The 23,428-nt window shown below is 37.8% G+C and overlaps 1 protein-coding gene and 1 long non-coding RNA gene across 2 annotated transcripts in view; both read right to left on the bottom strand.

Annotated features, from left to right (window-relative positions):
- The window catches only part of LOC137728085 (probable helicase MAGATAMA 3), a 40,453-nt gene extending 21,947 nt beyond the window's left edge, over positions 1-18,506 (bottom strand). The window contains exons 1-9 of the mRNA XM_068466973.1: positions 18,346-18,506; positions 17,573-17,649; positions 16,424-16,515; positions 15,363-15,455; positions 15,194-15,286; positions 9,438-9,491; positions 9,245-9,303; positions 9,067-9,151; positions 8,053-8,306 (exon numbers count right to left, since the gene is read on the bottom strand). Coding sequence (XP_068323074.1) covers positions 8,053-8,306; positions 9,067-9,151; positions 9,245-9,303; positions 9,438-9,491; positions 15,194-15,286; positions 15,363-15,455; positions 16,424-16,515; positions 17,573-17,649; positions 18,346-18,506 — 968 coding nt within the window. The remainder of the gene's footprint in view (positions 1-8,052; positions 8,307-9,066; positions 9,152-9,244; positions 9,304-9,437; positions 9,492-15,193; positions 15,287-15,362; positions 15,456-16,423; positions 16,516-17,572; positions 17,650-18,345) is intronic.
- Positions 18,507-19,629: 1,123 nt separating this feature from the next.
- Positions 19,630-23,103, bottom strand: LOC137718660 (uncharacterized). Its single transcript, XR_011065908.1, has 5 exons — positions 22,964-23,103; positions 22,308-22,402; positions 22,017-22,121; positions 21,764-21,847; positions 19,630-21,084 (listed from the first exon to the last, which is right to left on the bottom strand). It is a non-coding gene; the product is annotated as an uncharacterized lncRNA (long non-coding RNA).
- Positions 23,104-23,428: the final 325 nt, after the last annotated feature.

Here is a 23,428-nt window from a genome sequence, read left to right as displayed (position 1 = left end):
CACAGCTCACTTAAAAGACCAAATATCCAAATCGAATCTGCACATCCATAAACAAGGGCACGATACTTTGCTTCAGTACTTAACCAATAGGCTGTTCGTTGTTTCTTATAACACCATGTGATCAAGTTAGAACCCAGGACGATACAAAAACCTGTGACAAAATGACGGGTGTCCGAACAAGCTGCCCAATCTGCGTTAGAGTAAACTGAAAGACAAGAAGAAGCATCACAACATCATGTTGGCAAACCACGACCATAAGTACGTTTTAAGTAACACAAAATATGTTTAACTGCCTCCAAATGCAAAGAAGTAGGACGACCCATGATTTGAGCAACGTTATGCACGGCAAAGGAGACGTCGGGGCATGTCATGGTGAGATATTGAAGACATCCACCACAATAGCGATAGAAACATGGACCAGCCAACTCAGTACCACATGTTCGTGTCAAAACAATCAAGCATGTCTCCCTTCTTGAGAATGTTCAATGTGTACCTTGTCTGGGTGAGATGAATATCCGGCCACATAAAAAAGACTTTGGGTAAAATACAAAAACCTACCTCAATATTGGTGTCACGACACTTTCATACCTCATCTTTTAAAATTGACAATGTCAAACCTCATCTTTAGAATTTGGTCCAATGTTATACGTTCCGTTACTTGGCCATTTACTTTTTAGTTAAATGTTGACGTGGTTTGATTCGGAGCCCACTTTCTATTAAAAAATCATTAAAATATTATTAAAAACTAAAAAAAATTATTTAATATTTTTTGAATATTAAAATAATAATAAAAAGTAATAAAAAATAAAAAATAAAAAAAAATAACCCTCAGTTTGTCCCTCCCCTGCCTCCTCTCTCTTCTTCCCATCTTCATCTTCTTCCCCTCACCTGCAAACCCCAAAAAAAAAAAAAAAAAAAAAAAATTATTTGAATACCCATCAACCCCCCTACGGAAGAAGGAGAATGAGAGGGAGGAAGACAAAGAATAAGAGGAAAAAAAGGAGGAGGAAGATGAAGATGGGGAGAAGAGAGAGGAGGGGGGAGCGGGAGGGGATGGACTAAATGAGGGGTTTTTGTTTTAACTTTTTATTATTATTTTAATATTTAAAAAATATTAAATAAATATTTTTTAGTTTTTAATGTTTTTTAATAGAAAGTGGGTCCCGCATCAAGCCACGTCAGCATTTAACTGAAAAGTAAACAGCCAAGTAACGAAAGGTATAACATTGGACCAAATTTTAAAGATGAGGTATGACATTGTCAATTTTAAAAGATAAGGTATGAAAGTGTCGTTTGTACTTTTGTTACACCCACCCCTGCTTATAAGGATCATTCTATAATTCTCCCTAAAAAAAAAAACAAATTTATAGAATTATCACTTTAGTCCTCAATTTGTCACCCAATCAAGATCTGAAAATTTAAATTATTATCCTATCCCTAGGCTGCCACGTGGCAACACCCCAACTCCCTTCCCTTTTTCTCTTTTGTCCCCCCCCCCCACCTGCCGTGACACCCTTTCTTTCTTCTTCTTTTTCTTTTTCTTCTTTTCCTTTCTTTTGTTTTGTTTTGTCTGCACCTTTCTTCTCTCCTTCGAAACTCTCCCATTTCTCTCCTTCTTCTTCACCGTGAAAGTGCACACACACACCCACAGTTGCACTAGCTCAGAGAGAGTCACCATCGTCGCCATTCAACTGCATCTCTCTCTCTCTCTCCCCTGCTCGCGTCGCCGGGAGGACACGAACACTTCCGGCGAGTTTTGTTGTTTTTCCGGTTGGGTAAGCCTTATTTCTTCCTTTTTCTTATGTTAGACTTTGCCTAGATGTGTTTATTGAGTTTGGGTTCATTATTTTCAAGGTTTTGGAGTGTTTTTGGCACGGGTAAAGGCTCACCCAAATTTTCGGCGAGTTGTGTGGTTTCCGAGGGATTTTCCGGCCACCACAGGCCGTTTTACGGCGAACCAAAGGTATAAAACTACTCCTCTCGTCTAGTGCTTCATTTTGGTACCTAGATCGAGGTCTAGGTTGCATGTTTGGCATTGGCCGGAGCTGTGAAAGCTCCGGTGTCCTTCTCCGGTGCACCCAGGCCTTCGGGCCATTCTCCACCGCCCTCCCCCACGGGCCTTAGGCTTGTTTTGGTCTTTGGCCCAAAACCCTAACCCTTTCCATTTTTATTTTTATTTTTGTTTCTTTAAAAACCCAAAAGCCTTAGGGCCTGTTAGCAAACCCAATACCCTTTTGTTGTGGGCCTTTGGGCCGTATGGTTTCAAACTCCAACCCAGCCCACCTAAAACCTAAACCCATTTATCCTAACCCAAACCCTAAAGCCCAAACTCGTGACCCGTTGACTTTGACCCGTTGACCGTTGACTTTTTGAGTTTTCGTGCGGGGACCCTCCTAGGCTAATTTCAACGTTCTAAACCCGTTTCCGATGTCCGTTTTCTCAAATTCAATCGTTTGAGTAGAGTTTGACTGAAAGTATCAATTGTGTGTTTAGGTGCGATTCTTAGCAGTGATTCCGTTATTCCTGTTTGGTACGCTTGCACCATCGGTGTACGGTGAGTGGACCCCTTCTAAAAATGCATGTTTTAATGGTAGAATTGCATACATAGAAAAGCATGACTTCACAATTATGTTTTACGAAACGCTTTGAGATAACATGCTTACTGAGGCTAGTTCAAATTATTACTATTTTTCCTATAACCCATGTTCTTATATAATATCTGATGGATGACAATATGATATTTAGAACATGTTTAGAACACCTCTTTATAGTATAGATGATGGATGACTTTATACTATAAAGTTGATTTTCAATATATGTATGTTCACTGGTTTTGTACTTACCTAGTGGTCCTTTCCACTACGGGACGTAGGGATAGATCCGCTCCGTCCCGGGCGACGGTTTGGTGTTGGCATAGGGCCTGGAGTGTGTTTTCCTCTGACTGTCTGCTCAGAGACGGGGAGTCGGCAAGGGGCCTGAAGTGTATTTTCCTCTTACTGTCTACTCAGAGACGAGGAGCCGGCAAGGGGCCTGAAGTGTATTTTTCTCTTACTGTCTCCTCAGAGACGGGGAGCCGGTATGGGGCCTGAAGAGTTAAATCGGACATTCACTAGTGATTATGATTTTATGTGAATTATGATTTGAGACATTGCACGACATGCTAGATTTCGGAAAACCTATGTTTCTCATTATATTTGTGTTTTCATAAAACCTGGGGGTTAGTATGTTGATAACTGTTTTATCATATATATATCAACTTGGTCCACTCATGTTTGTTTTGCGCCCCCTTCAGGACCTATGAACGAGGAATACGACATGAGCTACGAGGCGTTCCCCTACCAATGATATTGTGTTATATTCGCTCTGTTTCGCCATCTATTATAATAGCACTTCTCTATCTTAGTTCTGCTTGTACTCTGTGTTAGACTTATGCTTTGGACGTGTTGTGTTTTACCTAATTTCAATACTTAGAAGTTGAACTTTTATTTGTGTTTTTAGCCTTTATTGCATACTTTAGTTTATTTCTCAGTTTTTGTTTAAATTAAATGGCTTTCGTCACCCTTCAGGTGTTGGCCAGCACGTGACCATCTCGATGTCCCTAGGACCTCGGGGTCAGGGCGTGTCAACTTTACCCAAAGACATTTATCCGAAGAAATTAGCAGCTTGCCCAAGTCTTTAAAATCAAGTTCAACACCTAATTTTTTTTTAATTAGAAAGAAAAGCAGAGGGATCACTACCCATAACAACGACCACAGAATTATCAGCCCGGCTTTGATGGAAACCAAAATTGATAATAAAGGAACTAAACCTCTGAAACTAGGCACGAGAGGCCTGCTTTAGGCCATAAAGGGCCTTATGTGCATGCAGTTAGAGAATGTGCATGCAGCTAAAAATCAGAGCATCTAACGTAAGAACAAACAATTTATAAATTATGAATATTATTAACGGGAAAACAATAATAAGAATGCAGAGACGGCTACAAACTAAGGCCTACATCTTGACTAACTTAATTCTCATACTAAACTACAAGCTGTATTTATAGAATGCAGAATCTAAAGAATCCTAATCAGATAGGTGTGACCCAAACCTAGACAATCAAATAATAACTAATATTCCAACACCCCGTGTCAAATTCATGGCGGTACACGACATGAGTTGCCAACAAGTAGATGCGGATGCAAGCTTTATTAGGCTGATAAGGCAAGACAATTCAAGCGAGCTTTCAAGAAAAAGAGCAATTATAGCGAACTAGACTAGACTAGATAGGAATGGATTAGACTAGACTAGCGAACTAGATCGAACTGGCTGGCCAACTGATTCTGGCTGACAAACTAATTCAGATTCAAACATGCTGATGTTGAGGGTGGTAGGATTTTTACCACTTGCAAAAGTAGGAATTAAAACACATAAGAATACTTACAAAAGAACAAGGTTATTATAGTATAAACAGCTCAAGTAAGGTCGTTCTCTATCCGATCAATATGAATAATTTGTATTTGAAACCAATTCTTAGTCAAGTATATAACATAAGTTTTGGAAAATATTTGAAATTGTGAATTAAAGTAAAAGAACAGAAAATAAAATAATTAAATTTGACTAACGAAAATCGGCAATGAGAGAGAAAATAAAAAAAAGTTTTGGAGAGAAATCAAATGTGAAAAGCACTAGGGTTTAGCTGTCACCATTAACAATCATATGCAGTTCTACAAATTACTTATGAGTTCAAACATACAACTTTAAAGATTAAGTTTTCTTCATGCATATTCTCTTCGTAATGTTCAAGTAATTACGTACACTTAACATGTAATAAATCCGTCAATGATGTTTAAATTAAATATAAACATGCAAGACTTAATAAGCTTTATGAATTATTTATGAACAATTAGTCTTAACGTTTCAAGAACTTTGCAGAGAGCATTACATGCCTAGGATGCCTACCGAATCAGCTTCCACTGGTCTTCCAAACTGCAGAGCTAATGCCTCGATAAAGCGCCTTCTAACATCAACCAAGGAGATTGCCTCCAAAGCCTTAATAACAAGGCAAAATAGTCATTCGATTTCCCTATTCATTATAGCACGATGCGTCACACTTAGGGTGCATTTGTTGTACTGGATTATCTCAGACTGGATTAACTTTTGGGACTAAGCTGGACTGACTTAGAATAGACTAAGTTGAACAAACTTAATGAAGCGTTTGGTGATGTGTGGATTAAGAAATGGGATAACAAAAAGAATGAAAAATGGACCATATACAATCATAACAACAAAATTTCATACAACAACATCATATTCTAATTAACCTACAATCAAATCCTAAATTGAAAAATACGCAGGAGGAGAAATTGCAAATTAACTCATAATCCACTCCAAAAGTTCATTTTCTATATGAAAAGAAAAAAAAACCAAATATTTACTTGCCCAATTCAAATCAAACCAAACAATAAATCCACATTGTCAATAAATTTCCCCTAAATCAAAAAGATAAAAAATAAATAAAAAATAAAAAATGGGGAAAAGATTAAAAATAGGGAGAAAAACTGGAAAGAAGTGAATCAGTCTATCAGACCTCTGCGTAATTGAGATCCTCCATCTCCGAATCAAACCTCCAGCTGCAAGCCCACCATCGTCTCCTCATCCAACCTCTCTTCTCCGATGACCCACCTTCATCCCCTCCTCCAATCGACGTGAATGGCCATGCCGCGGGCAGTGAAGAGCTTTCTATGGTAGACTCAACTTCGCTCTCGTCCTTTATGAAGTCGAAGAAATGCGGAGCCAAAAACAAGTACATCTCGTCGACGATCGTTGCCATCACTGTCGGTGGGGTGGTTTGGCGAGGTCGGTTGACTAGACCAGAACAAAGAAGCAAGGAGAACAATTGGACGAGGACGCGAATGGTCCTAGCAATCCTGTGCTTATTGGGAGGTCTCGCTAAGACCTTCTAACGAAGGACTTAGTCGGGACGAGTCGGCTCTAATCTCATTAAATCTATTCCTATGTGTAACAAACACGGTATTGGACTAATAGCTAGTCCAATCCAGTCCAAGGAGATTTAGTGAAGGCAAACAAACACATCCTTAATTTTCTATTCTCATAAGAAACAGTAACAGTTGTCGCTAAACTTTGGTAACTTAACGTTTCTGATCAGAAACGTTACTTCTACGTATAAGACAAAATACAACTCCTACAAAAGTTTTCTACCAAACAGCAACAAGTGTTTAAGAGTCATCTCAAGGCTTTCAGCTTGTAAGATATAAAATAATTACTGCTAAACAGCAATGGTAACGGGGGGGCGCGCTTGACACATATAAATAGCCCGTTTAACTCACACAAGTCTCCCACCCAAACGAATATAAAAAATTCTCCCACCCAAACAAATATAAAAAATTCGGATGATTGAAGCTGAAGCAGCTACTTTTGAACTAATAGAAAGAAAAGCAACAACTGAAGTGGGGGTCAGAGTCGAAAAGAGGATTCCTCACTCCTTTCTCATTCAAAGGGGTGCATGAGACTTTCATCTCACACGGTTCCATATGACCTAAGCAACATTATCATATCGATACTCAGTCATCGCCGTTGCCTCCGTCATCCATGTCCATACCCCCGTCTCCATAATCGTTCTCCTCTCCCTCCGCCGGGTCGGCACCCCCAAACTTGTATGAACCTGCATAGTTATCCACCTCATCATTCTCAACCTCCTCCAATGAGAATTCTTTCTTGATGGCCATGGTTTCCAGATTCTCATCACTGAAAAATGAAGCGTATGGCTGTGAGACCTGCATTACAGATACAGAAATCGCCAGAACACGTCATACGATTGAATCAGAAGTTTGTGAATACATATAAATGATAAGTATTGGGCTGGAAAGAGATGACAGATTTGATGTCTGAGAGAAATAAAAGAACAATAAAATGGAGAGAGATGTAGAAAATTCGATGTCTGAGAGAAACAAAAGAACAATAACATGAAGCGAGTTGTAGTTAAGTTCTTTTGACGTAGCGCTCGTTGCAGTTGATACTAAATGATACATGGACCAATTTATTCCTCTTGCTTACTCAAAGGACCACAAGTTACGGAAAATCGTCCTAAAACATAAAAGTTGTGGGACCTAGAAATTTAAGAACCTGGTGTGAAGTTTCAAATGCTCAACCTACGATTCTATATTAGCAACATGAACCGTCATAAGCGGTTGGATAAAACCAAACAAATGAATCAATCACAGCAGATGTGTGGTCAATATGTAAATGCATATTACATGAAGTAAGACAGTACTTGACACTTCATTCTTAACTTCGAACGATAACAGACCAAGACAGAAGATTTTGCTCTAGTGATCGCAACATTCATTCGCCGAAAATCAGACAGAAACCCAATTTTTCCATGTTCGTTTGTCCTGACACATGAAAATATTGCAACATCCTTTTCACGTCCCTGAGAAAAACATTAAAAGATCATTTATTCAAACATTTCAATTTTCGCAAGTTGAATAATAGGAAAAAATTGTCTCTAAAAGTTCAGGGAGAAGTTATTCGCACTTCAAAAAGGTCATTGTGCACCCGTATCTTATTAAACCATAAGAGAGAAATTGCACCTTGAGGAGTGCAGTGTCAATAATAACCGCCAATGTTAAAATATTTGATGTTTCGGTTTAACAAATACCCCAACAGTCACATCAGCTCCTCCCACCCCTTTTTCCTCCTCGTCATCGTTTATATCATATTTTGTGGTATAATTCGACGAAAATTATGAGATATCGTGCAACTTGACAAATCTATGCAACATAAAATGAGATACACCGACATCTAGACGGCTCTACATAACACGGTATTACATCAACCAAAAAAACTGATCTTGAAAACTTCCAAAGTATTAAAAATAAAAACGTCTGATCACCTTTTGAATAGAAAACAAAGTCTATTAGCAATGAGAAGAATTCCAAAGGAATCCATAAAAGAATGAGTCACGATACCTGGCAACCATCAATGTGTCAGACTCCACTCCGAAAGTACTTCTGAAACGTTCTTTCAAGAGAGTTACTTGTCCACGATACGAACCGCTGACTTGATTTAAGCTCTGGATATTTATCCACTAAATTATGATACAAGAGCATGATAAAATCAACCTCAGCAACATTCAGAACAGATCTACCACTTCCTTCGGGCTTGGATTCCTTCCCTCGATGCATGTCAAAAAAGCAGAAGGGTCCAAAGCACCGATAATCATGCCAAGAACGTTGTGTCTGCTCTATAATATTAGGATCATCCTCCAATGACTCCGAGTAAAACTCTGCAGAAGGAAAGCTCCTAATCTGCACAGGAATTTTTTATTTCATACATAAGGTTTTGCAATATCCACAGAAGAGCCATAATTCCACTTTTAAAAATGGACAAAAATCAAGTATCTAAATAAAAGACATAGAAATTTAAACCTACCAATTATGAAATATGAAATAGAGAGATACACACACAGAGAGTCTAATATCAAATAAAACTGAATACAGGATCACAGATATAAATTAATTACTATGCTTCTTATTTGAGGCCCAGACGAAGCTCACATTGTTATGTCATATTCATTCAATAATAGTTATTACTTTCACATTCATTTTCAATGGAACATGTACTCTAACTTAGAGCTGGGCACGGTTCCAGCCCATTATGCTGCCGGTTGTCAGGCACGGTTCTGACTGGTTTGTTGCCAGAACTGACAACCGCACCAACAACCTCGGCAAGCATAATCCCGGGCACCGACCATGGGAAGTTGTCACCGAAGTTCAATTGGTATCTACAACAAGAAAATACTGCTAGATGGAATAGAGGGTTGCCCGGCAGAAGTGAGGGGAGATTTGTCCCCCGAGAAAAGTTACAGATCTCAACGGTGAGAATCACTCATGAAGAGAAGAGACGTGGAGTATATTGCAGAGGAGAGATCGAAGCGACATTGAGCTAATGCAACATCGAGATAGAAGGAAAGAGTGCACCACGTTTATCAGAAGCTAAGTTATTAGAATATGGGTCATCAACATAAAATATTTTTCAATAAACTTTGTTGGATGTTTCTGATCTAACCTCTGGATGCATTCGATACTGCATCTTCAGCATGGTCACTGGATAGCCAGCTCTCTGAAATCTCTCAAACAAACTCGTTCCATACCTTCAATCAGGAAAACAAGTGTGAGAGAATCAGATATTTAACCTATTAATCAATAAAATGACAGAGAAAATACATCACAATATCGTAGTTTACCCGAGTTTATTAGCAACGGTTGAAATTACAGGAGCTGGCAGTTGAACCGGGTCACCGATCTAAACGTTAAAAATTCAGAATTAAGACTGGCTTGAAGCCTAAATATTATGCACAAGTATTGGTGCACAGTATAAAGTAAATTGATAACACAAAGTAAATTATGAGAAAGCCCTGTAATAGCATTATAATATACCAGAAATACTTGTTTGCATCCATTTGTCAATGGAACAAGAGTCGCTGGTTCCACCTATATCATACATAACATGAAGTCGGTTAGACTTTATTCCAGTTGATGAAACTTTAGAGAATCATACACAAGAATAAACACTCCCAAGAATTATCAAGAGCCATAAATTCCTAGTTTATATTTAGTATTGCATTGTCTTCAACTGAAAACAAATAAATAAGACAAGTAGTGGTAACTGTAAATTTGGATATTAGCTGAAAAAATGAATATACATTGAACAGTTACAGAGGAGTTTTATACAATACAAAGACTAAGCACGATCCTAAATCAATGCCTATACAAATTGTTTCCTAGTTTACGCATTTTACAGAATGGAAGGTGAATCAATATTAGTTGACTTTCCATGATACAAGGAAATCACCATAATAGAGAATCAATTGATTTTACGTTCCTTAACACTCCCCTTAAGTTGGAATGTATGTCAACGATTCCCAACTTGCCAAGTAAAGTAGTGAATTGCCCAGAGCTTAATGACTTTGTGAAGATGTCGACTGGCTGCTGTGATGTAGATATGAGAGCTGTCTTGATCATTCCGTTTTGAATCTTTTCTCGCACAAGATGACAGTCAATCTCTATATGCTTTGTTCGCTCGGGAAAGACTAGGTCTGAAGCAATGTGCAGAGCCGCTTGATTATCACAATATAACTTGACAGGTTGAGGATGTTTGATGCCCAAGTCCCGCAAAATTTATTTGAAGCAACTAATTTCACAACAACTAGCAGGCATGGATCGATATTCAGCTCCCGCACTTGATCGTGCTACTGTGGTTTGCTTCTTAGTTTTCCATGAAGCTAATGATTGGCCAAGGAAGATGCAATATCCAGCAATAGATCTTCGAGTGTCACGACATTGAGCCCAATCCGTGTCACAAAAGGCATTCAGTTGGATTGGACTAGCAGCAGAAAGAAAAATTCCTTGGCCTGGCGCATGTTTAATATAGCGCAAGACACGATAAACTACTTCCATGTGTGGAACTCGTGGCTTGTCCATGAATTGGCTTAGGATATGGACTGCATATACCAGATCAGGACGTGTGATGGTCAAGTAAATGAGTCGCCCAACGAGCCTTCGATATAAAGAAGGATCACTAATATAATCACCATCAGTTTTACTAAGAGACAAATTTTGTTCCATAGGGAAGTGAGGTGGCTTTGCACCCAAATATCCAGCATCCTCAAGGATTTCAAGAGCATATTTCTATTGAGAGAGTGCAATGCCCTCCTTAGATCGAGCCACCTCAATGCCGAGGAAGTACTTTAGTTGGCCAAGATCCTTCAACTTAAATTGTTTCTTTAGAAACACCTTAGTGTCTTCAATATCTTGTAGATTATTACCTGCCAAAATAACATCATCTACATAAACAAGAAGAGCAGTGAATCTATCACCTCTGGATCGGACGAACAATGAATAATCCGCTTTGGATTGTTGATAGACTGAGAAAGCTTAATGAACCATTGACGAGAAGCTTGCTTGAGTCCGTACAATGATTTGTGAAGTTTACACACTCTTGACTCCCCCTTTTGTCCGAATCCGGAGGGGGAGAGACATGTACACATCTTCTTCAGGGTCACCATGCATGAAGGCATTGTTTACATCAAGTTGATGAAGATGCCAATGTTGAGTAGAGGCGATGGCCAGAATAAGACAAACAGTAACATGTTTTGCAACTGGGGCAAAAGTTTCACGATAATCCAAGCCTTCAATTTGGCTATAACCCTTGGCAACCAAGCGGGCTTTATAACGTTCAATGGTCCCGTTAGGATTGAATTTGATCTTGTACACCCATTTGCATCTAACTAGTTTCTTTCCTGGAGCTAACGTTTGAAGAGACCATGTTCCATTTGCTGCAAGGGCAACCAACTCTTGTTGCATGGCAGCACGCCATTTAGGATCACATGCTGCTTGTGAGTACGAATAAGGCTCATTTTCAACTAAAATGGCAGTAGTGAAAGCACGATGCTTGGGTGATAACCGATCATATGAAAGCACATTAGATAATGGATAAGTAATACCTGTAGTTCCAGCCAACGCCAAGTTAGATGAGGAAGGAGTCCGTGAAGGGAGAGATATACCAACATGATACTCACGAAGATAACCAGGTACCTGTGTACCACGTGTTGGGCGGGAGCAAGGATTTGGTGCATTAGGTGAAGATGGCGTTGTTGGTGGCAAAGAAGAAGATGTGGGAGAAAAAGGGGTAATAGAAGAAGGCGGAGATGGAGGTGCCTCAGAAGTATCATGAGTCCCGGACGATGGGGAATCAATGGGAGAAGGTGGAAGAAAGGTATCGTCAGAAAATGATGCTTAAGTGTGAGGAAGCACGAGGGAGGAATCAGCAGCGGAAGATGGAAAAGGAAAAATATTTTCATGAAATAGTACATCACGAGAGACAAATATTTTACCTGTTGAGAGATCATAAACCCGATAATTCTTTTTACCATATGGATACCCAAGGAAGAGGCAACGTGTGGGTCGAGCGTCAAATTTTGTAGGGCGATGATGATGTGTGGAGGCATAACATAGGCACCCAAAAACTCGCAAATGATTATAAGTGGGCTGTTTGCGAAAAAGTAATTCATACGGTGCTTTACCATTAAGTCGAGGCGTAGGAGTTTGATTGATGAGGTAGGTGGCAGTTAAGATGGCATCCCCCCAAAATTTCTTTGAAAGGTTGGCTTGAAAGAGTAAAGCTTATGCAACATTGAGGAGATGTCGATGCTTCCTCTCTGCTACTTGTGGAGTGGAGACACAACTGGTTTGATGAATGATCCCTTTGTCAAAATAATATTTTCCCATTGTGAATTCAGGACCATTATCACTACGGATTGTTTTAACCCTGGAAAAGAATTGTGTTTCGACGAGATTAATCAACATGGTGAGATATTGTTGTGTGTCAGATTTATGATGCAATAAATAAACCCATGTACAACGGGTATAATCATCGACAATCGTAAGGAAGTAACGTGCCCCGTCCATAGTAGAGACACGGTAGCCTCCCCAAATATCAACATGAATTAATTCAAAAGGTGTGTGAGTTTTAATAACACTTACAGGAAACTGAGAACGAGTCTGTTTAGCTAATGGGCAAATTGAACAGTCATTGATATCACAAAAGTTCAAATCTTTAACAAAATGAGATATAGCACGAAGACTTTTATTAGAAATGTGACCAAGACGTTGATGCCAAAGGTGAGGTGAAGTGGTGATAGACGTTGTAACAGAGTTGCACTCGGTTTTCCTCGTAGTATCAAGGTAGTATAGTCCGTCTCGTTCAGTTCCCATCCCAATCATCTTCCCTGATCGTTGGTCCTGAAGCATACAAAACTTATCAGTGAATGTAGGAAAATAATGATATCTTTTTGCAAGCTGACTAACAGATATGAGATTCAATCTGAAAGATGGAACATAAAGCACATCATGTAACACAAGATCCTCTGAAAAACGAATGCTGCCAATATGTGTGACAGCAGCAAGTGCATTGTTGGGAAGATGCACTTGTTTGTTGACAACTGGAGTACTCGTTGTTAGCAAGCTCGGTGAGCAAACCATGTGATCTGTGGCTCCAGTATCAAATATCCAGCTCTTGCCTTTATTGAAAGCAGATGCACAAAAGGATTTACCTGAGAGGTTGCTCATAGCAGATGAAGTACCAAAATGATTAGCCATGGAGCTGAGTTAGTATTCTCGAGTAAAGTCATGAGATTTTGGTATTGTGCCGCTGTAAGACTGTAGGAATAAGGGGGTGCTGCTGTTGAATTGACTTCAACGTGATTGGCCCAGGGAGCATGGTTTTTGCGGTCCTGGTGATTGGCCTTCCCACCGGCACCGGTGGAGATTGCTTTCTTTAACTTTCGACACATATCTATGGTGTGGCCTTTCCAGCCGCAATAATCACATTGGAGATGTGCTCGGCAAGTGTCTGAAGTGTGCCCAATTTTGTCTCAACGCTCGCACTTCAAGTGAGAGTTCTTTGGTGCAAAATTTCTCCCAGAATTATGCGAGTCGTCTCAAACAGCAAAGGTTGTAGCATCAGTAATTGGTGCCTTAATGGTTGAGATAGCTCGTTGTTTTTCATCTTGAAGAATGAGCGGATAGGCTTTGTTGACGACGGGAAGAGGGTCCATGAGCAAGATTTTCCCTCAAACTGCAGTGTAGGCCTCATTAAGTCCCATGAGAAATTTCATGGTCTTTTGGTTTTGGTGGAATTGCAGCACCTCTTTCACTGTACCACAAGTACAAGTGGCGATAGAGCATATTATATCTCGCTCATCCCAAAGACCTTTCAACTTCGTATAGTAAGCACCAATGGTCATGCTACTCTGCATACAAGCATGGATTTCTTGTTCAATTTAGAAGAGATAAACGCTATTCCCTTGTGAAAACCGCTCCTTCAATTTTGTCCAAATTTCATAGGCACCCTCATTATAAATCACATTTGCACCAATGTCTTTTGGAATCGAATTGAGAAGCCATGATTTTACAAGGTTGTTGCAGCGGGTCTATTGTTGGAGTTCTGTGGTGGATGTTGCCGACGGCTTCCAAATAGTGCCGTTAATGAAACCTTCCTTATTTTTGGCGCTGAGAGCCATGGTCATGGCACGACTCCAGGTGCTATAATTTTCTTCATCCAATTAGTGAGTAACAAGTACTGCTCCAGGTTAATCGGAGTGATGGAGATAAAGAGGATCCTTGGGATCTTCATATTTGTTAACCGCAGACTTGGCTGGGGTTTCAGTGGGTGCCATGGTTTTTGGCGATGCAAAGGATGGTGTTTAGGGTTTTGGGTATCAGGAGCGCTTAGGCTCTGATGCCATGTAAATTTTGATATTAGCTGAAAAAATGAATATACATTGAATAGTTACAGAGAAGTTTTATACAATACAAAGACTAAGCACGATCCTAAATTAAAGCCTATACAAATTGTTTCCTAGTTTACGCATTTGTACATAATGGAAGGTGAATCAATATTAATTGACTTTCCATGATACGAGGAAATCACCATAATAGAGAATCAACTGATTTTACTTTCCTTAACAGTAACCTTATTTGACCAGCCATTCAATCAGGGTAGTTAATTTTTTTTTCTTTTGCTACGATACCAGAACAGTTGCTTACACATAAATCTTTCATTAGCCATACTACGGTTTACTCTTGAACACTTCTGATTATACTCTAGATTGTCGAAACATTTGTTTATCTCCTCCTTACAGATAATGCCATCAAGCACAGCCATCACAGTTTTTCAATTACAGAAAAAAAAACCTCATTCATCCCAAAAATAAATATACACCATATAAACAGTGCTCAATGGCCAACACTTTGAAAACATGGCGTCTCCAAGTTTTAAGAGTTGAAAACTCAAACTTCAAATCAACTAAAAAACAAAGACTTTCAGAAATAAAGAGTGGAGGCTGCAGTCGTGTCCACCATGGAGCAGCTGCCCATAAGGGCACTACTCAAGGGGCGAGCCCCTCAATTTATATACTCTAGATGGGTCATGGACATAGACTGCCTAGACATAAGTAATGAAAAACAAATAAGATTTATGAAATTAGTAATCCTAATGGATGATGAATTCATTAATTAATATATACAGTTACACTTCCGCATTTAGAATGTCTTCAAGAAAGGAGAGAGGGAAAGGAGTAAAGGTACAAACGAGGAACTATAAAAAGATAAAATAACGGATTACATGAACTTACAGCTTGTGCAGCTTCATCTATTATAACAACATCAAAATCTCGATTCCATTTGCTGAAAAGACTTGAACCACTAAAGCTAAGGGTAGAAAACACCTGCCATGTATACATACATTACAAGCGAAACTAAACGTCTAAATCTTGAGTTATAACAAAATGCAAAGTAGCATACAATTACAGACTCCTCCAAAATTTCTGCTCGAAACCTTTCAGCACCTCCATCTCTGCCTTTCCCACCTCCTATACTTCCTTTCTTCCGTTCTACCTGCAACAAGAATCTTTCGGTCAACTTCAAGAAACACATATTACGTTAGACCTTTTCTTATCAAGTTCAAGCAACACAACACAACCAACTATAATGTAGGGAATTAATAAAAATTCGACTTCAGCTTCTACTATGTTTTGTTATCAGAAGTCGTAAGTAAATTGACAAATATATATATATATATATATATATATATATATATATATATATGTATATGTATATGTATGTGTGTGTGTGTGTGTGTGTTTGTGTGTGTGTGTGTATTATATATCTTTTATCAATTGGCCTATGGGCTTTGAGTAAACTTCTTTCCAGAGTAATTGAAAAGACCTGCATCAGGGGAACCCATCTAGTGGATGGAAAGCGGTATCGTCTGGAATCAAGGATCTAAATAGCAGGACAAATGCTGACTTCCCGTATAGTGCACAGAGAGGGCTTAGGCTTTCAAGGATGAGCAAGGGGTGGTTTCCAGAATAAATTTGATGGGAAGGTAGTTTACTTGTTAATCCGTTAAGAGTAAGGAAAAAACTAACTCTACTTACTATAAAAGAGCTTGGAGTGTGTAACTCCGTGCTTTGACAAATAATCATCCACTGGGCAGGTTTTGGTATTGATAAAGCCTCTACATAAGGCTCCGTCTGTTATTTTTTTGAATGAGCTTCACAACCGGGCAGGTTTTGGGACTCATAAAGCCCAGTGTTCCTTAACAGACTATTCACCATAATCTTAGGTTCTTCTAGAAAACTGGGGAACTGCCCCTAGTATCTGCGATTTAATTACCCTTTGATTTTAACCATTTTAGTAAATAAACCTTTAAAAGGCCTGTTAATGATGTATACTAAAATTAATCACCTTTTGGTTTGGTTTACCTTGTACACATTATGAGTAATATTTACATGTACTCTTAGTTCAAGGATGATAATAATTATAGAGTGAAACTCAATGTTGCCTCATTTACCGCCAAATACATTCATGGAGACTGCACGGACAGAATGATGTTCCTTAAGACCAATCCGCACAATTTTGGGGCTATACGAATGGTCACTTTCATCACGCACTCCTGAAATAAACCAGAATACATTTGAACGAACTATTACATCTGGATGGAAAATCAATAGAACTATGTTCATGTGAAAAGACCATATCAAATGCAGGAGGAACCTAACACCAAGTACCAATAATCAGAAATTCAACTTCTCAATATTGAGGCCATGTTGGGTGTCCCCCGATCCTAACCCATATATATGTGGACTATACCCTTATATGATCTATTCACTATGCCCTTAGTGTTGTGTTTTTATAATTTTATTGGACCTAAAAAAATCTACATGACATGTCCTCGAGTTTCATTCATTTGGTCATACAAATGGGTTAACGTGTTGATGACCTGCTATCTTAAGGTTCTTAACGAATTGTGTTTGTATGCAATCAGCATCATAAACTCTTTTCTTAGAATAATGAATTAAAGTCATGCTTCAAGTTTATTTTCTTGATGATAACGGAAGTATCGGATTTTTTTAAAAGGCTATCGACCTTTTTCTTTATTACTTCCATAGACGGTGTTTCTTAAAAAAATAACATTTAAATTTCGTAATTCTAAGCATGCAGAAGTAGAATGTCTTAAAATGAACTATTTAATTTTTGGTTTTTATTACAAATAGTCTCTGACATCAATGTGATCCTTGTTGTCCAATCTGTTATGATTGCTGTAAAAGTTCATCGTGTGCATAACATGTGACTCTTTTCAAGCAGCATTATTGTCAAACCAATGCTCCCTTTGGCTCTTCTACAGGTTTGAACTGGGTTTCCACTAACACCCCCGCAACTTAAATTTTTTATAAGAAACAATCAATGATTTACTACTACTGCATTATACTATCGGAACATGAATCAAATTTACACAGCAAGCAATATTCATAGTGTTTACTTATTATTAACCTCAGGATAATTTCTATACATGTATGTGTTTCCTACTCAATAATCAAGCTAACAAGAGAATTTTTTTAAAAACATATAACCGTTCTGGAAAGAAATGCAAATGTACTGTACATGTACTCCAGTTGCCAAAGATAAGGATCATGCTAAAGTATGTCGATGCTGGGAAAAAAAAATTGTACCGTTGTTTAGAACACGCAAAACAATCTCTTTCGTTAGTGACCAACCATAACGGTGAAAGAGATTGGGTAGTGGTGGGCTTCAAGCAAACCAACATAGATGCATGCAGAATTGCATAGCCCTAAGCAAATACCGGCAATTTGGTTCGCATAACCAAAGTCTGAGTTATCGATTGAATGTGCTTTATGAAAGCTTCTACTAGACCGTTTTCGGTATGAACATGGGGTACAAGATGCTCAACTTCAATCCCAATTGACATGTAATCATCATCAGAGGACTGTGACGTAAACTTTCTAGCATAATCTAGTCAAATTTACTAAATCGGATAATCAGGGTTGTGAGCCCTAAAGTTAATGATTTGAGCTAAGAGTTTTGCAAAAAACAGTGTTGCATGTGGACATTAAGCGAACATATGACCTACGTGTCGATGCATCAACCAACACCATGAAGTATCTAAATGGTCCACATGTTGGTTGGATAGGTCTAGAAATATCCCCTTGAATCCTCTAAAGAAACTTTGGAGGATTCTGATTAATCTTTGTAGATAAAGGTTGAGTGTTCAACTTCCCCAAGTCGCATGCTTTGCAAGTCGAGTATCCGGTATAAGAGGTTATATGGCGCATCATATCCCGTTTAGGTTGTCTCATCCGGTCATGCCAAGACAGGAAAGTGGTTTGGAACTCGGGCTCAAGGTCGTCCACATGATAGGTCTCTATGGCTCGAATGGTTGTGATGTACAACCCACTCGAGAGACATTCCAACTTCTTGTAAATACACTTCTGGCCATATTCGTAAGAAATGATCAGAATCATTTTCTTCAGTGGTTTCAATATGATATTTATTATCTCGGATATCTTTAAAACTCAGCAATGTTCTTCCGGAACGAGGAAAATAGAGGGTCTTTTTAATGGTTAATTCAATACCATTAGACAACATTATACAGGCCTTTCTATATTGTTCCATCAAGTTAGATGAACTTGAAAGGGTTGTCAAAAGTGCATTTTTAGGTACGAAGTTAGTAAGATAGTGTTGCTCACGCAAGATGGTGTGTGTGGTAGCACCATCAGCCAGACAACTAACTTCCCCACTAGTCAGACCTAGAAATAAATTAATTGAATCGATCACATGCATATATATAATTTTATTCATTCAATTAATCAATTGAGAAATAGTACCCATGACATAATTATCCATAATTCAAAACAAACCAAACCAAACAAGTTATTCCATATTGGGTTCAACAATTTGGGGTAAAAACCACCCGAACATGTCTAGAAAAATAAACTTCATTCTTCCATAGGAGTGGATGCCACCTGAAAATTTGAAACCTCTATAGGTGTGGTAGTATCGTCGGGATGTTCCACATGTGCAAGGTTAGACTCATGACAGGAATGATACTTGGCAATAGCCTCAGGGGTAGCTCGATATATGCGTGACCAATGGTCCATTGATCCACAACGGTACCACATGTCCAATGTAATGGAATTCGATTAAATGGTAGCTTTTCTCTTGTTCTTGAAGCTAGGGGCCTCCCTTGGCAAGGCCTTTGCTTTGTTGACCTTGGGCCTATGGCTGAAGTTGCCGCCCATTTCCACGGCTACGATGGTTCTTCTGTCGTTTGTGGTTGCTAGAATTAGTCGCATGCGCTTCAAGCGCAGCATTCGAGCCAATGGGTTGAGCTTGATGATTTTTCATCAAAAGTTGATTTTGCTATTCAGCGAGAAGTAAAATAGAGATCAAATTTGAAAATTTGGTACCCTATATTGTTGTTGTAGGACAATATTAGTGGCATTGAAGGTCGAATAGGTCTTCTCTAGATATGCATGCGACTCTCGCCAAAGGCGAATTCGAACTACATTATTGCTAGTCTATAGTGAGGCTTAGCACACTGCCCGCGCTTTGCTGCGGGTTTTCAAACCATGAATAATATTCATAGAAAAATTCACTGAAAATGCTAAAACGTTATAATCGCATTCTTAAATGTAACAATTTAGAGAACGCATGTTTTACATGAGTAACGCTCACAAAACCACACATTTACACAATTGTCTCCAAATGAAAGAAAAAGCAAGAGATATGTGAATTGATCCATAAAATACGTAGTTTAATTTACATTGCTACTCTATTAAGTCGACATCAAATAGAAGCTTCACAGCACAATAATTAACCACAATCCTTTGTTTTTGTAAGTGCAAAAAGAAAAACGGAATCAAATATTAAACCCAAAATCTTCACAGCACAATGTTCAACCCAAAATCTTCACATTAGCTCAAGAACTATACTGTTTCCAGAGCTTTCCAATTTCCCAGCACGGAACGACAAACATAAAAGCAGTAAAATAGCTCTAAATTAAAACAATAGGATGAACTACAAAACGATAGAGGAAAGATTAAGAGCTTACCCTCACAAAATCAAAGCTCACCAGAATGCTTACCCTAACCAGAGAATCGTAGAGAATAAATCTGCATCAACATGTAAATCATAGAAGAAAAAAAAATTAAAATTTATAAATACCATCATTTCACTACTAATTTGAATAAATCCAGAAACAATACATTGGAATAATCTTTTAGGTCTTCCAATATTAATAGGTTAGAAATTCAGAAGATAAAACACCACAATTCATTAAATTCAAAGTTGCACAATTCATTAAATTCAGAGCTTACCCACTGCAACATCAAATGATAGAAGCAAGACTTGTGTTAAAAGTCATGTGATGTGTGCATTTACAAACACCAAGGTTTTACATGCCCAAGAAAGGGAATCACTACATTAAAAAGAGAGGAACTACTGATACTGCAGGTACATTAACCAGACCACTAATTTTAAATGACAGCATATGCTCGAGTAAGGGAAAGACTAAAAGACGAAAAGAAGAGGGTTATATACCCGTTTCAATGTCATTGTCAGGGGCCTCTTAAACCTGGTTCCAGAATGAGGATAGTCCAACACTCTCGTAGTCACTAATACTTATTGTGACCTTCACTCAGTTTGTGAATTAGAAGCTTGAAATATACCAAATATTATATTAATAGCCATTCCCCTAATTTTAACTACTAACAGCGTAAAGAATTGGAAATTACAATTAAGACCAATGTTTTCCCCCTTTTTTTTCATTGCCATAAAAGGCAGAAAAACAAAGGCTTCTAACACTCAAACCAACCGTCTCATTTCTTCCCAAAAATAAACACATTTTAATCCAACATTCATAAATGCGTGGTCAAACAGGGGAGAAAATTATGTTAATTTGGGTTTCAAATTTACAAACATAACTGTTTACAATAAGCATATATAACATGATTTGGTCTGCAGTGCTTTCACCAATAGTTATAAAAAACAAAGATTCTACAGATATGCAAGATTCCAAAGATATGCATGCAATAGAATAACTATTACTTCCAAGTAAGCAATTGCATGGTTGCAATCTAAGTTGCATACATCATGTTCAATCTGATAGCTTCAGTATAGCACTTGACAACATTATTTCAGGCTTTTCCTTAAATGAAGTATTTCCCTGGGAAAAGATTAGCAAACATAGAAATTGAAACAATACACATAAGTACATTGGTATCCCAGTTCTTTGCTAATAGAAAATGAAATTAAGGGGATGGAGGGACCTAATTTCAACTTTTTGAAGGAGAACACCACACTTCATTCATATCAAAGAACAGCATGATTCCAATTTCAATTTTGAACATAATAAAACATATAGCATTCATATATTACTTCAACTTCTTTTAAATTTACTTTTGTATTTAAGGATTGTATATTTTAATGAGTTTAAATTGACTATATATAAATTATACCTTTTTATATTTGAATAATAATGTACATTGTATAATTACAGTTATAGTCCATGAATACAATTAGAGGCCTTTGAATTTCTTTGCAAGAGAAGATTTATACGGAAAAGCAACTGCAAATATACAGACGGAGGGAATTTGAGTTTTGTAGTCCATCTACTCAGCAATTTCTTAATATAGATACAACTGAGCAGTGAGAGAGTTTTAGCTAATACTATTCAATTCCACAGGTAATTATAAAAAAATAATCACATAATTTCTCACAATAAAAATCAATGTGACTAAAAACAAATGATATGTATCAACTTTGATGATTTCCCTTATTTTCCCTCTCCTTCCCAGCAACCAAACAGGGGCAAAAATTACCAAAAACTGAAAAGATTGAAGTACCTGAGCAAGTTGGAATGCCTGGGTTGCCATATACACTTGGTGTAAATAAAAAATAAGGGTGGGCATTTTCAGAGCACCTAAACCCTTCATCCACAAACATATGTAAAAAATCAACAAAATAATATTTTGATTGCATTAATCCGTAGAAACAAATAAGCTAAAATCGAACTTCTCTATCAGAAAGTAAAGACACGATCCAAAAATCCATTAACATAAAAAAGATGTCAATGTCCATTAGCAGCAAGTTTCTCACCTGGAAGACAAATCTCTTTTTCCTTCCTTGAACTGATAGAAGACCTTTCATACGATATATGTCCTCACTTCATTTCAACAACAGTGTACCAAGCCATATGTTAGCCTGAAAAAATAAAAACGAAATCAGTAGTCTTTGTCAGGTTTTCTTTCATACATGCCTGGACAAAGACTCTGGATGCAACTGGCCCTCAAATGTGTACTTGTCTCATTCAAAGGCAACAGGTCCACACGGAAGACACAGAAGAAATTATCAAATATATTGCAAAATAAGACAAAACAGAGATCCTACTTTTTCAAGTTCTAAGTTCCCTTCACAAACTATGCTGACAGAAGAAACACCAGGATCATGAACATGATCATGGGTGTGGTGATCCTCATGATGGTCTGCACACCAGTTTCAAATGTGTGAATATCAGTTCATAAATCTATATTAAAAATAGTAGCAATGTCAAATTACAATTATAGTGGAAGATCAGAACTCTTAAAGCAAATCAAAATATTATCCAATCAAAAACCAAAGTAAAGCAAAATTATGAGTAACCATGACAAAAAGCAAATAAATAAAAACCTAATTATCCCCAACTTCGAATATGTAGTTATCTATTATCCATTCCAAGAAATGTGAAATGCATAACAGAAAACGTAAGATAACTGGAGTAGGAGGGGAAAGACTGAGCTGCTGAGCGCACGTAGTACAATAAAATCTTATCCTTTACACTTCGGTAATTAGTACCCTTCCTACAGAAATAAATTCAACAACAAATGGTAAATAAATCAATAAAATAATATTGTGATTGATTTAATCCGAAAAAAAAAAAAATGCTAAAATTCATAGTTGGGGTGCAAAGAAATTAATTTTCAGCAATCCAGGGTCACAGATCCAAGGCATTCAAGCACACAACAGAGAAGAGAGTATATTTTTTGAGGCACAAACCGAGTCTTTACCTTTGCTTCTTGTGTATCTGGGAACTGGATCAATGTTTTGCTCTGGAACTGGAGGATCGAACATGGATCTGCGAGTTTGAGCGAAATATCATCCATGGGTTGACGATCCTAAAGCCCTATCATGGAAATATCATCCTTGGAAATATTTGAATTGAAGTGCTCCACGGATATATATATATATATAGTGGTTATATTTGTATGGTTTATATATATATATATATATATATATATATATATATATATCCGAGTGATTATATTTGTATAGTTTTTCGGAACCTATTTTATTTATGACATTCTTGAATTTAGGTCTCGTTTCATATAGAGGATTGGATTAAAGGGGACTAAACATGGATGAAATTTCTCCTTTCATCCTACCATTTTAGGAATGATTGTAATGAATAATGGCTAGTTTGGTATTGTTGTGCTTTAAAAAAAAAAAAAAAAAAAAAAAACTACTTCTACTGT

Source organism: Pyrus communis, chromosome 1 (assembly GCF_963583255.1).
Source record: "Pyrus communis chromosome 1, drPyrComm1.1, whole genome shotgun sequence".
Classification (NCBI taxonomy): Eukaryota; Viridiplantae; Streptophyta; class Magnoliopsida; order Rosales; family Rosaceae; genus Pyrus; species Pyrus communis.
Note: the sequence above shows the minus strand (reverse complement) of the source record. Positions and strands in the feature narration are given on the sequence as shown.